Raw genomic sequence first — 17,122 nt, 5'->3', positions numbered from 1 at the left:
ATGAAACCCTGACATACTTATTCAGTATCAGTATATGGATCCCTTTTCTAAATGGGCATTATACTCGGTTACCCAGGGTCACGCTCCATGAGAAGGAGCAATTCATATTTAAGACAGACTTACAGTTAACGATGAAAAGACAAAAGAATGGTCAAAGCACAGAAAAAAGATCCCCACCTGGGTTATATTTTGTATGTCCTAATAAGACGAAGTCATAATTCCTTTAAAACTGCATTATGAAGACACGCCTGCCGAGAAGCAAGTATGAAGGCTTTGCTCTGGCGCGTGTCCCTTGGTTTTGTTCTCCAGCATCTAAGACAGCAGCGTGTCTCTGCCAGGTGTGAAGTATGTTGCCAAAAAACTCTACAATAATGATTGCATCTCTCTCTCCTTTTTTATTTTCAAATCATTTTCATGATTTCTTCTTTAAATTTAATTTATTGGGGTGACATTGATTAATAAACTTATATAGGTTCCAGGTATACAATTCTAGAATATATCATCTGTATGTTGTATTGTGGGTTCACCACCCCAAGTCTTTTCTCCCCCAAATTCAAAGCAGAACTTGAGTTTTTACTACTACCAATTGAAAAATCCTATTATGTCATTAAAAATATAATATTTTCCTGCCAGAGTTTGTATTCCAGGTCACATGTCTTGGTTCCTGCTATAGCAGTTTTTCCTTCTCTTTGGATTTTCCACTCTACCTTTCCTAGCTCTCTTTCTTATCATTTTGTCCCTTACCTAGACATCTTTCATTTGATTTTGTTTTTTGCAGCTCTTTCCTTCCTTTCACTGCCTTCTTTTATATTCTGTCTTGAAGTCAAACCCTCTCCTCTGGTGCTTTTTGTCTGTGGTGGATTGACTGCAGTAACAGCGTCCCGCACCCCCACTCTGCCTTTTCACTGGGTTGTTGTCTTCTGCTCTAATGCTGGGCTCAGTAACATAGTAAAAGAAGATCAAACATGAAGCAAAGAGGACGCTCAAAAAGGTGCTTGCACATTTCCACCTCCCTTCTCAGTCCCCTGCCACTGGCATGAGAATGTACCCTGCTGTTCTGCTGAAGATATAGGAGAGATGTGGAGAAATATTCTCCTTCCAACAAAGATCATCCTTGACCAGCAAGCCCTTAGCCAATCCACCAGCTAATAGCGGACACACGAGTATGCCCAGGTAGTATCGCAGAGTCCAACCCAGATTACTGGAACCACTGAGTTGATCCGTAGGTATCTTGTGAGAAACAAGAAATGTAGTTGTTTTAAACCACTACGGTTGGGGGTAATCTGTTATGCAGCCTTGACTAAATTGCTTTTGGTATCTTAAAGGAATTAAAAGGTTATCATGGAGCAGTTGTAAATAAAAGTGTCACAAGAGATGGGAGGGGGTGGGGGCAGGTATAGGAAGCATGTACTCCCTGAAAGCTATGGCAATGGCTTTAGATTTTATCCCAAGTCATATGGGGAAGATTGTAGAGGGTTTTGAACAGAGGAAGGACATACCCTTACATCTGAAAAAGATCACACTGGCTACTGTGTGGTCAAGACTGTGGGGCCAAGGGGAAACAGAGAAACTAGTTACAAGGGCATCTCAGTTGTCCCGGTGAGGTGGGTTGCTTGGACCACACTGCAGTGTAAGTGTAGGAGAGAGATGGATTCCGGATGAATTCTGAAGGTGCTATCACCAAGACATGCCATACATTTAATAGAGAAAAGTGTAAGAGTCAACAATGCCACCAAGACTTTTGGTCTTACTGGCAGGAAAAAGGAACTATGCTTTGCATCAGTGCCGCTGTGTTGCACACCCTTAGTTTACGCACTGTGCATGTGGTAAGAATGGTGTGCCCTGGGTGTGCGGAGAAGCCTGTGTCACTCTGAAGAGAAGGACTGGTGTTCTCAGGCGGAGAGGATCAGGAGAAGAAAGGCTGGGAAGGATGATAACTTTATGGCAGATAACTGGCTTCAAATGCTTTTCTTTAACATTTTATAGAGTTCATGAATAAGAGCTTAGACTTTCTAAAACTGTGGTCTTTTATCCTGATTAAATATTAAAATAAAAATGTATAAGAAGCTTTTGATTCCCCACATTTTCCTAGATGGTACCCAGGCCTTTTATGAAATGATTACATATCAGGTTTTAAAAAACTACTTTTGTCAATTGAATTAAATAACTAACATTATAAAAGATTAATGAGGAAGAGATAAACAACTCCAGGCTCTCTCAAAGATTTCTTTCAGAAGCATGTCTGCCTGTCTCCACCTGATCCTGTCATGATCATTCCCACTCTGCCTTTTTGGACTGTCGTCTTTTTACTTCCAAATATCAAAGGTGTGGGGTTGTTGTGAGAAAAGGACCACTCATTCCCTCACTGCAGCCAAGTGACTGAGCTGCGTAAGCCTTCTGCGAGCAAGGCAGAGCAGTCCGCACGTCTCTACGTCACTCTGATTAGAGACTGGTAAGATGAATGAGTACTGTTCAAACCATGTTTGAAATGGGCTGCCTTTTGATTAATATCAACAAAGCATTTGTGTGTGTGCATAGGAATAAACTGGTATTGCACACAATGAGCACAAGAACAGGTTTGCCATATTGTCACAGTCACCTGTTCTTTGGAGGACTCTGCATTTACAAGGATTTAAGGTACACGAGTCAGAGAAGTCATGGCCAAGAATGACATCCAAGTATGAAAACTCTAAAACCTTTGCTTATGAGAAGTTTGTTTTTCTCCTTTCCACAAATTTATATTCATCTGGAAAATACCTCTCGTAAGTTAGTTCCTGGGGATGTTAGGAAACCAGTCTGAAATTATATAAACTTTTTACTGCATAAGCTTTTTAAAAAAATGTAGCCCCATGACCTTCATGTACGCATGATAGTTTCCCTTCACAAGCCAAAAGTTTGGCTTCAAGCAAAGCCAAATTTTTGCTTGGCCTCTCTATGATTTGTATTGAATCATAAATTTCAGAGAATGAGTTTCATAATACATTCACCCATAGGATATATATATAGAAAAGAGGCATTGACATCAGTTAAAATATGCTTGTGGTTTGGCTTATAGAAACATTTATAAATTATTTTTAGATATTTTAATTTTTATGTCATTTAAAAAGATGTATTTATTATTTAAGCAATCATAACTTTTCCTGCAAATGGTACAGTGAACCAAATTAAGTACAGGTGCAGAAAGGAGTTGCAATAACCAGACACCACTGAGGTGGGGAAGATTAGGAGTGAGCAAAGGCAGGGCACAGCGCAGTGGCCTTCGGTGGGAGATTCAAAGTCAAGGGCTCGTTCCCTTTTCTACACTGGTGGTATCATTCATCAGGACACAAGTGCCCAATGCAATGCCTAAAACGTGAACTTCTATGTCTGTCTCTTAAACAGGGAGGTAACAGCTTGCTGCTTCAGTCAGAGGTAATGGGGTTTTATTTTCCTGTCTGTTCTGCCCTGTGAATTTCACCAAGACATTCTTTTTCTTTTTCCCATTACGGACCCAGCTAGCTATCTAATAAGCGGCACAACATCCCGGCAAGGGCTTGATTGTGCAGTATGTGTGTCAATGTATGAATCATATGTCTATCAGAAAGAAACTGGGAAGAATTACTCTAAACTCATTTTTGTTCATTCACTATTTTTTTCCACTCACTTGTCAGTAATATGGTGTCTGGTAACATATATATTAACCCAAAGCTTACTATTTGACCCATTCTCACCTGCATTCAACCCTTAATTTCTTTCCTCGTCTTCCTTAATGTCTGATCTGGCTTCTGTGTAACTCAGTAGGGTATCCAATTTTAAAAAGTCTTTTATTATTATCAAAATAACACATAAAGTCCAGAGTGTTAGTGTTTAGTTGTCTAAAAACTATATTTGCATAGGAAGGCTTCTGTTTAAATATGACAATTAAATAATTGATTTTCTTTACTGTATGTCATTAACATTTCACACAACTATTTAAATCCCTTTTTGGTTTACAGTTACTGAACTCTTTCATAGGCCAGGTACTTGATGACATGAAAGCTAAGGAGAGCCTCATGCTGAAAACACATTCTTAACATCCCTCTTGCTCTATGTCCACAATCACACCCTATACAAAACCTGGAAGGAGACAAATAACAGTCTAAATTTGACAAGTATAGACAGCCCCTATGTTAAAAGAGGAGTCTCAAACTTACTCTCCTCAGAAGCTAGTGCTGGCCTGGGGTAAGAAAGAAGTTGGCGAGGGAGAAATTGGAGGGTGCGCACTCTGAGTAACGAGTGATCCAAAGCTTCTGATTTCTCAAGACAAAACGCAAATCTGTACTTTTATTTGAAACCTTCAAATATTTAAATGTTGGCAACATTTCCGCTTTGTGAACACACACACACACACACACACGAATGTGACCTCTGATTTAAAGGTTGCCCACCATGGATTTGACAAACCAGAGCGGCAACTTCATATAAAGGTGACAATGAGGCAGGCGCCCGCACCTTCAGAAGCCAATGCAACTCAGTTCAGGAGAGTAAAAACTATGGTGGAAATATTCTATGGAATGATAGCTAGACAAGGGGGCTTGTCTAAACACACCTTGGGAATAAAACACTAAGGGAAAAGAAAGGGGATTGAGGATCTCTGCACCCTGAGTCAGGGAAGGAGGAATGTAGAGGTCTTTGCCCCAGCAATGAGGAAGTCCTTTGGTGAGGAAACGTCAGAGTAGGGAGAATGCTTTTGGTCTAACTCCAGTAAGAGCAGCTTGCGAGAGAGTCCCCTCAATGATGCCTCAGGGATGAAACAGAAGCTTGGAGGAAAAAAACGCACCCAGAAAGATCAAATACATTGCTTAAGGGCAGGGTAGCCAATTAGAGGGAGGGCCAGCATTAGAAATTTTCTGTTTCTAGAATTATTTCTTCTATGTTTTTCCTCCCTCCCTCTCTTCCACATTTGTTACTGAAATACTATAAAGATAAAAGTGATTGCAGATTTGCTCATAGCATTCAGTGTTCCTTCACCAAAGTCCTGGTGCTGTAGCCATACTGGTAAGAGAAAGAGGGGAGGCACAGATTCTTCCCATAGTCATCTCTCCAGGTCATAGCTCTGCATTACTCAACCAAAGATTTGAGATTCTCTTAAGTTATACAACCTTTGTTGTTACACAGCTGTTATTTTAGTTAACTTCAAAGGCAAGTTTACGAAGGATGAGGCCAAAGTGCACACACAAAAAATGATCTTTTAAAAAATGTCCTCTCAAATGATCAACTCTTCACTTTAATGTATTTTTAACTTCAGGGTATCTATTTGGTTCATTTACACAAGTTTCATTACTTTATGAAATCAACCATCTCATCATCTATTTTATCAACTATAGTAATAACAGTTCTTTTTGTGGCTGATAACTCTAATATCTAGATTTCTTATGGGTCTGTTTCTATCATTTTTCTTCCGCTAGGTTTTCATTTATGGCTCATGTCTCCCTGGCTGCTAGGTAAATTTTGATCAAATACTGGGCACTGTTTACAAAATATTAAGAGATACTGTGAGGCTGTAGATGATATTTTCTTCCTCCAGAGAAGGTTTGCTACTTTTCATTTGGTGGTTTGGATGGAGCAGATTAATACTACGCTCATTCTAAGTTGAGCATCGGTGGTTATAAAGGCCGGTATGTTTCTGATTAGCCCGTACTCCTACTGTCTAGTCCTTCAGGAATCTCCACTTAATGCCTGGGCACTTACTACGGACCTCTGGTCTTAGTGGCCCTGAATTCTTGTATTTTCCTCAACTCCCCGAGACTGACTGAAGTTCTGCTCAGCATCTGCTCAGCCTGGCGTCTGAAGTATCAAATGTCTTGTTGGGGTCACTTCGTGATTTCCTTTCTCTGGAATCATGGCTTTTCAAGTTCTTGTTCTTTGATAGCTACCTGATGCCTTCAACATATGCTTTCCACATGTTATTCACCTTTCCTGCTCAATCTCAATAGTAGAACTTGTACAAGTTCTACCTTCACCAGATGCCCTATTCATTTTAATAACAACTTCCAAATTTGATAAATCTAGCATTTATTGAGCTCTTCCTGTATACCAGGCAGTTATTAAGTGCTTAAAATTTATCTCGTAATTCTCACAAAAACCAAGAGGTAGTTGCATTTATAAGTTACAGAGCAGGAACCTGAAATACTCAGAGAGGGTAAGTAACTTTCCCAAATTATGAAACAAAGATTCATCTGCGGCAGTCTGACCACAGAGTCTGTAGGCCTACGCGTGCCGCACGCTGCCTCCCGTAAGCTAACTTTTGAAGAAATGACTGAAATACTTCAACCACTTTGATATAATTGGCAGCGTTTCCTGGTTAGTTATTAATATATTGTAACTCAGCCATTTGACAGCACAGGGTGAGAAAGGTTTACCTTCCACAGCATTTATCTTATTGTATTACGTTTTATTCTACAATTGAACCAAATTCTTTACTGGTAATTTCTGCAAAAATCAAATTTTTGTCTTCTTCCATAAAATATAATAAAATAAAAGGAAGCAGGCATTACCAGCTAGAAGCAACATATTACAGAAAGAATTGCACTTACTCCTTATCTATAATTTTGGTTCTGTAAGTTTAACTTGTACAGGGACACAAAAGTATAGTCTTTATATTCTTATAGTCTCATGACTTTGTTAGCTATGCAGTTTAAATAGGAATACTTTTCCTGATTTTGTGAGATTAAAATTGTGTAGAATATTGGACTCAGATAAAAAATGTTATTAAACACCAAACATTAACAAATATTTATTGAAAAAGCAAATGAGAAATACATGTGAATAGTTACACCCAATATCCTTGGGGGGAAAATGCTGAGGTCTCTTGGAGTCACCAAATTATGGTTTTTAGGCCAGGATTTGCCCTCAACTCTCTCTGCAACCTCAAGCATGTCATTTAACCTCTCTGACTCGGCCTGCTTAGCTATCAAATAAAGCTAATTGTGCATGATCTAATTTCATAATTAATTAATGAATTAGGCACATTGATTAAACACCTTCTATGTGCCAGCACCATTGTGAAGGCCAAGAATATTAAGGATATAGGATATTGTTGGAGAATTAAAAACTAGTATAATGTGTGTGAAAACATTTTGTCAAGGATAGTACATTATGTAAACAACTATTTTATGGTTTTACAATTAAGTATTTTTTCTAGGAGTGCCAGAAACATCTAGCTCTCATTCAAGTACATGGGTACTTTCACTGTGGCAAATTTCACAAATACAAATTAGCCTCTGCAAAATAAAATGCATGACAATTATGAGGAAAAAAGGTAGAACAGTAAATAAGAAATTGTTTTGTAAACAGGACAGAGAAAGGATAATAAAGCAAAATAATATAATAATGACTTATGTAGAACTCTGAGTTCAGAAGGACCAATGTTCAACAGGAAAATAGACTAAGATATCAAGAAAGTGTTAAAATTGCCTATCAGCTTAATATTCCCATGACAAAACAGAAAAACCATAATGGAACATTTTTCTTTGATTAAAATTAAAAAAGGAAAAAACATTTAAAAATACTAAACCCACTGTAAAGAGAGAATAGGAAAAATAAACTTACTCTTGAATGCAAGACTCCCATTTAAAACAGTATAAATGGCCTGCGAACCACACGATCGCGGTTCGATTCCCAGTCAGGGCACATGCCTGGGTTGCAGGCCAGTTCCCGGTTCCCAGCAGGGGACGAATGAGAGGCAACCATACATTGATATTTCTTCCTTCCTTCCTTCCTTCCTTCCTTCCTTCCTTCCTTCCTTCCTTCCTTCCTTCCTTCCTTCCTTCCTTCCTTCCTTCCTTCCTTTCTTTCTTTCTTTCTTTCTTTCTCTCTTTCTCTCTCTCTCTCTCTCTCTCTCTCTCTCCTTCCCTTCCCCTCTAAGACAAACAAATAAAATCTTAAAAAAAAACCAGTATAAATGGAGGTGATCATTTTATAATAAAGACTAGAGAGGGACCACAATAAGAACGCAACCTTTACTTGGACAAAGGCTACAGTTAGTGAGGTTTAAGACACTGAACTTACTGACCCTGTGTCTTTCCAGAGACTTTACCACTGTTGGTAAAACTGTTGAAAACTAGCATTCCATAACACTGCTCTGCAGTCCCACTACATTATAGAAAAAACTCCATTGTGTCTCTTTGAGTGATATTATTGCAGCTTCCAGGGAGTGATATAAGAATATATTGGCCTATGATATCAAAACACAGCTCTGGATAACAAAGCACAAAGCAGAACAGATCCTACACTACAATCTATAGTATTGCCCAAGCGTATGATTAATTCCACATGTAAGAATTCTTCAAAGAAGTGGAAACATCTAGCATAATTATAAAATTTCCCTAAGTTGGCTTATTTAACTGAAATACAACTATCCTTCACTTTATAGAAAGGATAAATTTCAGAAGACTTGACCAAAGTAAATCATTTTAAAATTATTAACATACACCTAATAGCCAGGGATTCCTGTCTGAAGAGAAAATAACCTTTCAATTGAAAAGAAGATGTTAAGAGTGTGTTATCAAAAATACCCACCAGTCCACGTGTCGGTAATGCCTGTTATCACTCCACATTGTCAGAAATTCTCTCCTGCCTAATGACTGCCTAAAACATCACATCTGCTGTTCCTGGAACTTCACTCTTATAGTCTGTGTTTCTTCCCCAAACGTTTAGGTTGTCTAATAGACCTCAATTATATTGTCAATAGAGTTTTAAACTGAAGATGTTATTATTCTAAGTTAGACATTCTTTACATTTAAGGCTACAATGTAGTAAGTTTCCATTCCTTGTCAATTTGCTAAAATGAAACAAATTTTAAGTTTGAATTCCTTTGTTCTTTCTGGCACTTAGATCTCTAATTAATCTTTCCTGTTGGCCTCCAATAATCATTGGTGAAAGGCTGCCCTGGAACACTTTCAGTTCTGGGTCATTGAGCCAGACAAGTTTTCATGTTTACTAATAGTGTTGGAGACAGAACCAAAAAATGTCTCAGAAGTTGACAAGGCAAGAAACAAACAAACAAAACACATAGAAAATTATATTCCAAATCGAATATATTTTCTTTCCGAGTTATTTCATTATAATATCACTATAGTGAATGTTGTCTATATGTTTTGTCTATATTGTCTATTGACAATATAATTGAGGTCTATAATCATTCAATGATTTTATAAAATTCATGGATCATAATGCCAATGACATAAGAATACAAAACAAAACGCAAAGAATTAATGATCAGTGATATCCAGTAGATTAAAAACATATACGTTTTATCAAGGAAAAAAAAGAGGTGAGAAAATGATTTAAGGTTCATGACTATAAAGTGTCTCTTTCTTGATATTTGAAGGAAAGAACAGATAGAGGTCAAGGTCAAGGAGGAAGAAAATCTTCAACGCCTTACTTCTTTGTATCCAAAGATGATGCGTCCATCTATGAGGAGGGTCGCCTGGAATGTGAAGCTTCCCAGGTTGTAATTATCCTGCAGATGTACGTGGTCCCACTGGACAACAAGTGCTGTACCTATAAATCCCATCAGAACAGAAGAAATACAATGAGAAAAACATTGTCAGTCAATTCTGGTGGGAACCTTCACAAAACCATGGATCTAGCCTTCAAATCTAGTAGTTGTGCTACTTAAATTTTACAAGGTTAAGTGGAATACTGTTACTGAAATAACATGTGGCATACAGCGAGCTTCCAGAACATGTGGAAATCAATGAAACAAACACATTTCGTCCTGGAGATGATGAGGAAATCCAGTTTAACGGCAGTGAAGAGGATGGTGAAGGTTGATGATATCTAAATTGAATTCACAGTTTCAGAATATTCTTCTATAGTTTGGATTTTGGCCATCACCTGTTAAGAATACTAAAACTTTAGGATAAATGCTGTTTGCTAAGGCAGACTAATTTGATTTTTTAAAAGTATTATATATTTTCAAGTGAAATGTTAACACTTTATTCTTTTGATGTAATGGAATTGAAGGGTAAAAGACCACAATGTCTGCTGTTAACAAAGAACAAGAGAGAATGAATAAAACAAGGGTTTTCCAGTTTTAAAAAAACACCCAGTATTTGAAATATTGTCAAAGAATTGAGTATTCTCTAAATATTTGGTAAAAATCTAACCTCATACTGAGGTTAATATTGAGCCCAGTATGGGGGAATTTTGCCTTAGGAAGTCCATTAATGTTAATGGGTACCGGCTGCTTAAATTTCCATGAGCCACTATAAGCCACTTTCAAAATGCAGCCCAAGTGAACTGCATGAATTTCAAATACATTGACAAATGCTGAGAGAGAAAGGAACACATTCAGAAAAGCTACAATCACTTATGAAAGACCTAAAAACGTCTCTTCCATTCTTAGAATTACACTTTTCCAGGCTGAGGAAATTCTTTTAACACTAATGGAAATATTTTTCTTCGATTTCACAATGCCTGCATTTCTGTCTTTGTTGTATTGCTTCCAGCAGACTGCAAGGTAGCTTAAAGGGCCCTGGGCTAAGATTTCTGAAGCCTCCTTGAAGTATTCTGGGGAAACCTTTAGTGTTATATATCATGTTCTAATGAGTCAATCTACCAGGGTTTACTAGGAAACTATTAACATGAAATATAAATTACAACACAGTTTCATAGTTACCAATGAGAATTCATATACTTGTTTTAACTGCCATTGTTTTTACTGTTTTTTTTTTTAAAGAAAAAATAAGTGGCTAACATTTTTGCTTAGCTCTAACTATTGGATTTTCTGTTTAATTAAAAAATCATGTTGCTGAAAAATGTTCTACAGAAAATGAAACAAGCAGAACTAAAAGATCACAACCTGTCTTCCAGGTTCCTAAATATCTGATTAAAAAAGAAAAAATCAAGATTGTATGACAGACAGTTTCTGGGTCAGTGAAGAGCTGGAGGTGCCAGGACCGGAGAGCCCAGAGAGGCAGGAAAGCTCCACACCCTCACCACTAACACACCCCCTGCTTTTCTCCCCTCTGACTGTTTTCCAGGTAATCCTTGTACCAGATGACCCATGCAGAATGAAAACTGTCTTTAATGTGCTTTGTGAGTATAGCAATGTTGAGAGCTTTTGACCAGGATGACAACATAGGAGGCTCCAGAATTCCCCTCCTCCCATGGACACACTAAATGTATAGCCATACAGGAAGCAATTTCTTTGGAGAGAGATCCAGAAAGGAGCCGAGTGATTGCTATGCATTGGGTGACTGAGAAAACACCTACATTGAAACTGCACATAGGAGGTGCTGACTGTGATCCTCTCTGGAGCCTGAAGGAACCAGCAGCTCCTGCGTTCTCCCTTCGGCTCACTGCAACCATGAAAGGAGGTCACTAGCCTCTCTCTGGAAGGAGCTTATGTACAAGTCTAGCACCTGGTTTTTGTGGTACCACCTGAGGGACAGGGCCCCAGATCACCTATTCGTGACAGGCAATGAGATTTGCATTCCTGAGTTCCAACAGGCCTGTAGCAGATAAAGAAGTAACTGTCAACAGGCTTGCTCTTCCACACTTGCCATGGCTATTCCCCCAGGAGTCAGCAGACAGAGGGCAGGCAAAAATGCCCATCTCCCAGTCTTTTCCTTAGGGCCGTGTTTGCATATATGACAAGCTGCTGCATGAGGGTCTGCCATCTAATTAGCATTCATCTAGGTGCTGAATGTCATTCTGCCCAGAACCCAAAGGAGCAGGTGGACACTTCCTCCACCTTTTCCCTCCAGCTCACTCCAACAACAAAACCAATTTGCCAAAATTAATCTGAAAGCTGTAGACACATGTAGTGCCCCACCTTTTATGGCTGCCATTGAGGTTTAGGCACCTAGACCCAACAGGGCTTGCAGTTACAGGTTGGAGATTATAGCAAACAAAGAAGAAGTTTCTAAATGGGTGCAGGAGCACTCCCATGATTCAACTCCCAGCTCAGTGAAGAGAGAGCAGGAACACATGCCTACCTCCCAGTTTCCGCCCAGAAGGGGTGTGACTGCAATCTTTCCCAGCTACTTCCTGAGGGTCCAGCAACAACCCCCCTGTATCAAGGTGCTGACGAGGACCTTCCCCTTTAAATGTCCTCTTTGGAACACTCTCAGTTACTGAGAACAACGATGGTGTCTCAGAGGGGGTGTCCAACCTTGTGGTGTCTCTGGGCCACACTGGAAGAAGAGTTGTCTTGGGCCACATATTAAATGCATTGCGACATGTAATCACAAAAAATCTCATAACATTTGAAGTAAATTTATGATTCTGTGTTGGGCTGCATCCATAGCCATCCTGAGCCACATCTGGCCTGCAGGCTGCATGCCCCTGAATCACAAGGGTTTGAGGGACAACCAGGAGCTTCAGCCTGGCTGATGGATGGGGTTCATGTCCCACACAAGACCACTCTGATGAGATGAAAGGAGAAAAGGTGGCTATTCTATCCGATGTGCAGAAACGAACACAGAGTCAAGAAAATGAAGAAATGGAATATGTTTCAAATAAAAGAACAATATAAATCTGCAAGAGACAGATCTTAATGAAATGGAGGTAAATGATTTAACCAGAGGAGTTAAAAAAATAACAGTCATAAAGGGGCTCACTGAGGTCAGAAGAGTAATGCATGAGCAAAGTGAGGATTTCAACAAAGAGAGAGAAAATGTTAAAAACTACTCAATAGAAATCATAGAGCTGAAGTATACAGTAACTGACATGAAAATTTGAATAGAGGGGTCCGGCAGCAGGCTAGATTAAGTCGAAGACAAGGCAGTGGTACTCATTCAATCAGAGGCGCAAAAAGAAACAGAATGAAAAGAGTGAAGACAGGTTAAGGGACAAAGAGAGCACCATCACTTGGACCAATATTCACATGATAGGGATCCCAGAAGGATAAAGGACAGAGAAAGGGGTGGACAGCTTATTGAAAGATATAGTAGCTGAAAATTTCTAGGGACAAAAACTAGCATCTAGATCCAGGAAGCCCCCAATTGGCAAACAAGATAAATCAAGAGCTTCACATGGAGACACGTTATAATGAAATTACAAGAATACAGAGATGAAGAAAGAATCTTAAAAGCAGGAAGGGAAAGCAGTCTTACTCACAAAAGAATCTACATAAGACTGCCAATGGGTTTTTCAGCAGAAACCACGCAGGCTAGAAGGAGTGGGATGAGACACTCAGAGGGGCACCAGAGAGGCCTCTATTAGGCAAAGTGTCCTGCAGAAGTGGAGGAGAGACAGTGTTGCAGACAAGCAAAAGCTGAAGGAGGTCATCACTGCTAGACCAGCCTCACAGGAAATGTTAAACAGTGTTCTTCAAGCTGAAATAAAGTCATGCTGATTATAAAAAGAATTATACGAACTGTAAAACTCAATGGTAAAATGTAAATATATATTTCCATTCAGAATGCTCCAATATTGTGATCGATGGCTGGTAAATCACAAATAAATCTAGTGTAAAGGCTAAAAGACAATAGTATTAAAATAACTACAACTAAAATAGGTTAATGGGTATATAATATAAAAATGTGTAAATTATTATATCAAAACCATAAAATATAATGCATAAAAATGTAGAACTTTTATATGCATCAAACTGCTGATCACTAGTAAGAATTATACTTTATAAATTGCTATTTAAGTTATTTTTCTAGTAAAGGGTTATTTTAATTACTTTTCTACTTTTCCTGCAGTACCATTCTGTGACTCAGGCTTCTGTAGTCATCTAGGTTGCCTATAACATTTGGAAGCACTGTCTTATTTCTAAAATCTAGTGATTTTTAAACTTACAGAAATACTATCTGATAAATTTTCTAAACTGCTGGTGTCTCCTCTAGAAAAGTTTTGCTTTCCTAAAATGTTGAGTTTTCCATTCTTTAGCATTCTTTCAATGATCCTAACCAATAAATGTTGGAGATATTTCAGTAAGCTGCTTTTGTATAAAAGGACGTTGTGAAGAGCCTAGAATATTCAAAAGTGGTTCATTCATTTACCGAAACACAGCAAGTACGCATCTTTCATTGTCATACTGTAGGAAATCAATATTTCCATTGGGCATTACCCAGAAGATATTTCAATAAAGTAGAATATATTAACTCTTGAGTATTACTACTTTTACAGTTCTTAGAATTAAAAACTCATCTTACATATTTATTGTTTTTAATTTACTCATTCATAGAATAATTATGGAAGACTTACTGTGAATATGTTCCTATGCCAGGTACTTAGGATAAAATGATTTCTTATAGTCACAGCCCTTATTTCAAGGAATTTAGCATTCAGTTGGAGTAGCATACATTAATTTTTAAGAAAACATTCAAATAAAAGTAAAATTCAAATATCAAGTACTGTCTAGGTACATGGTGTATGAGACAGTATATGGATGGAAAGACATACTCTATATGCTTTATGACTTTGATGCTCATGATATAAAAACTGGGTCATCAGAATCCTGTGCCCCTGAGTGAATGTCCTCAATTGTACCTAGTCAGTGACAGAGCTTGGAAAATAATCAACTTTCATCAATCATTTCCTGTTTATCAGACAGGTGATTCTGTCTGATATGTCATGCAATAAGCTTCAGATAAGCTGCTGGGTATAGTTCTGCCTCAAGTATACTTAGAATTTATCTGTACTTTATTGAGCTTTAGTACCTCATTAAATTTGTTGGAGAAGATAAACTAGATAACAATTCTTAAAATAACAGAGGGAAGCTATTGTTACAGGTAACATTCAGTTACTTAATACTGGAACACTCCTGTTATTCAAATTGCTTGAACTTCGTTTCTCAGAGTATATTTCTGACTATGTTTAGTTTCTTTCTTCCTTTGCTAATTTCAACTATAAAAAGTTTCATCATACTGGTTGAAGATGGCTTTTAGTAAAATGATCACATTCCCCAAAACGGCTGCATCATTGAGTCTGTACCATTGAGTCTGTATCACTATACCACCCACTAGTGAATTTCTCCCTGATCATTAAGACAAGAGTAGAAATAGCTTTGTTCATGCCCAGTGCTTCTGTTCTTTTAAAAGGTAACAATTTTATTTGGACAAATAAATACTATTCCTATGTTATAGCGTACAAAAATGTCTATCTTCTCAAAAGTATTTAAATCATTAAGTAATTTGAATTCACTTTTAATTATACTTGACACGCTGAATTACATTAGTTTCAGGTAAAGAACGAAGTGATTCAACATTTATATGCCTTACAAAGTGATCACCACAGTAAGTCTAGTAACCATCCTTCATGGTGGGTATTACAATATGACTGACTCTCTTCTCCATGTTGTGATGTACATGTCCATGCTTATACATAACCAGGAGTTTGTACTTCTATCTTTTATTAAGCTTCCCAACAAACTCTTTGTTTGTTACAATATTTTCTCTACTAAAGTTAGAGCCTTCAATTACTAAGATGTAGATGTGAAAACTCATTTATGTCCTTAGGACCTTAAATTTTTACTTGGGTTTAAATAGCATTTAGTGAGATAGTCTGGGTTATCTTTGACTATTTTATGTCCCCCAAAGAAACAGTAGGGATAAATTGTTGTTAGTATACATTATAAACCTTAATAGGCTCTATTTCATATTTTAAAGTCAGGAAAACTGGACTTTAAAAAATGTATTCTAACTATTACTATGCTATATTTTTAAAAGGTGTGTTCATCTTCTGATATATAGTTCATAACTTAAAAAATTAATATCAATGTATTATGCCACTTGTCTCTACTGGAAGATCAGAAGAAATTATCCTTATTTAGCTTTTTGAATACAACAGCAAGGGCTTACTGAAAATAGTACCAAATATATTTGCTTGGTATGAGGTGTTGCTTAGTATAACTTTTATTCTAATGCCAAATAGATGTTAATATACATTTTTTGAACAAACAAATGAATAAACGAGTGACATTTGACTATGTATTTCACTTTACATACTAACTGTTTAACACTTGTCACCTTAGGACATTTGCACCAAGCAGTTTACAAATCTAATCTACCGAGGACAAAATAAAACAAAGCACCCCAGGTTGCCAAAACATTAAAATGAATCTGATGACCACTGTTTAAAAGTATACATTCAGTAAAGAACAGGCTAACCAATACATACCATTATCAAAATATCGGACTGTTGAATTTCTGGAGACACTGGGGTCGAAATTTGCCATGAGAGGTGCTATGTACTGCGTGGCTGTCAGCATCCGATGCACCACTTCTCCAGTGTATATGAAGCCTGTAATTGGAAAAGCAGAAAATATGTTTAAAAAAGAGCCCAGATAAAATTTTAATTAAAATACGTCCAACTCGGTTGCAGTCCTGTTTTGAAAATAAAATATCATAGGAGCTAGAAAAAAGGAGCAAAATTGATGTGTGGATGGCTGTTCCACAATAGTTGGGTCTGGATGAGGTAACAAATTTGCACAGGACTCGGTAGCTCCCGGACTGTCAGATCAGAAATCGACGCCATGAACAACTGTAATTGTGGGGAAAGTGACTATTATCTGAAAGAGATTATTAGGCTGAAAAGACTAACATAGTACCATCAGTATTCCAACATTAAATGTTCTATTATTAATCCCTTGTTATTTTAACACCACAAACTTATGCAATGCAAATCCTTTTTACAAATGAATGCATTTTCATAATGTTTAATTGCAATTTCTTAAACCACAATCTCAATTTAGGACATTTTAAAAACGACACATGCATGTTTTTATATTTATTTTTTTATCTTTCTCCATTACTAAAATGCAACAAATGTTTCAGACCTTTTTTTTTTTTAAGTTGAAAGGAGGCTAAGCACCCATGGAAAACTTGCACATTTCTCAGACTGGCCCAGCCTTTATAAGGCTAGCACCTCATCAAAAAGATAAAGGTTAAGTGTTTGCAGATAAGATGGCAAAACGCTGATAATGAACAAATGCCTCTCTGCTTATCAGTACCAGCCTATCTTAGCAGGGAATAATGAGAGGGAATTTCTATAGAGAACTTCCTCTTGAATTAACTTTCAATAGCTTCTCCCTTACAACACTACCCACTTTGAATTATTCACACTGGGTTTATTTACTTTGTGGATTATCCATGACAAATTGTTAATCCTGTACTGGTTTCCTGGCTCAAAGTCTTTAGGTTGGAAA

The 17,122-nt window shown here is 37.6% G+C and overlaps 1 protein-coding gene across 1 annotated transcript in view; it reads right to left on the bottom strand.

The window, feature by feature from the left end:
* PLXDC2 (plexin domain containing 2) overlaps positions 1-17,122 on the bottom strand; it is a 247,051-nt gene that overhangs the window by 104,683 nt on the left and 125,246 nt on the right. Inside the window, exons 5-6 of the mRNA XM_037058125.1 lie at positions 16,096-16,218; positions 9,404-9,522 (exon numbers count right to left, since the gene is read on the bottom strand). Coding sequence (XP_036914020.1) covers positions 9,404-9,522; positions 16,096-16,218 — 242 coding nt within the window. The remainder of the gene's footprint in view (positions 1-9,403; positions 9,523-16,095; positions 16,219-17,122) is intronic.

Source organism: Sturnira hondurensis, unplaced genomic scaffold, assembly GCF_014824575.4.
Source record: "Sturnira hondurensis isolate 20B ecotype Veracruz unplaced genomic scaffold, ASM1482457v3 Scaffold0009906, whole genome shotgun sequence".
Lineage (NCBI taxonomy): Eukaryota > Metazoa > Chordata > Mammalia > Chiroptera > Phyllostomidae > Sturnira > Sturnira hondurensis.
Note: the sequence above shows the minus strand (reverse complement) of the source record. Positions and strands in the feature narration are given on the sequence as shown.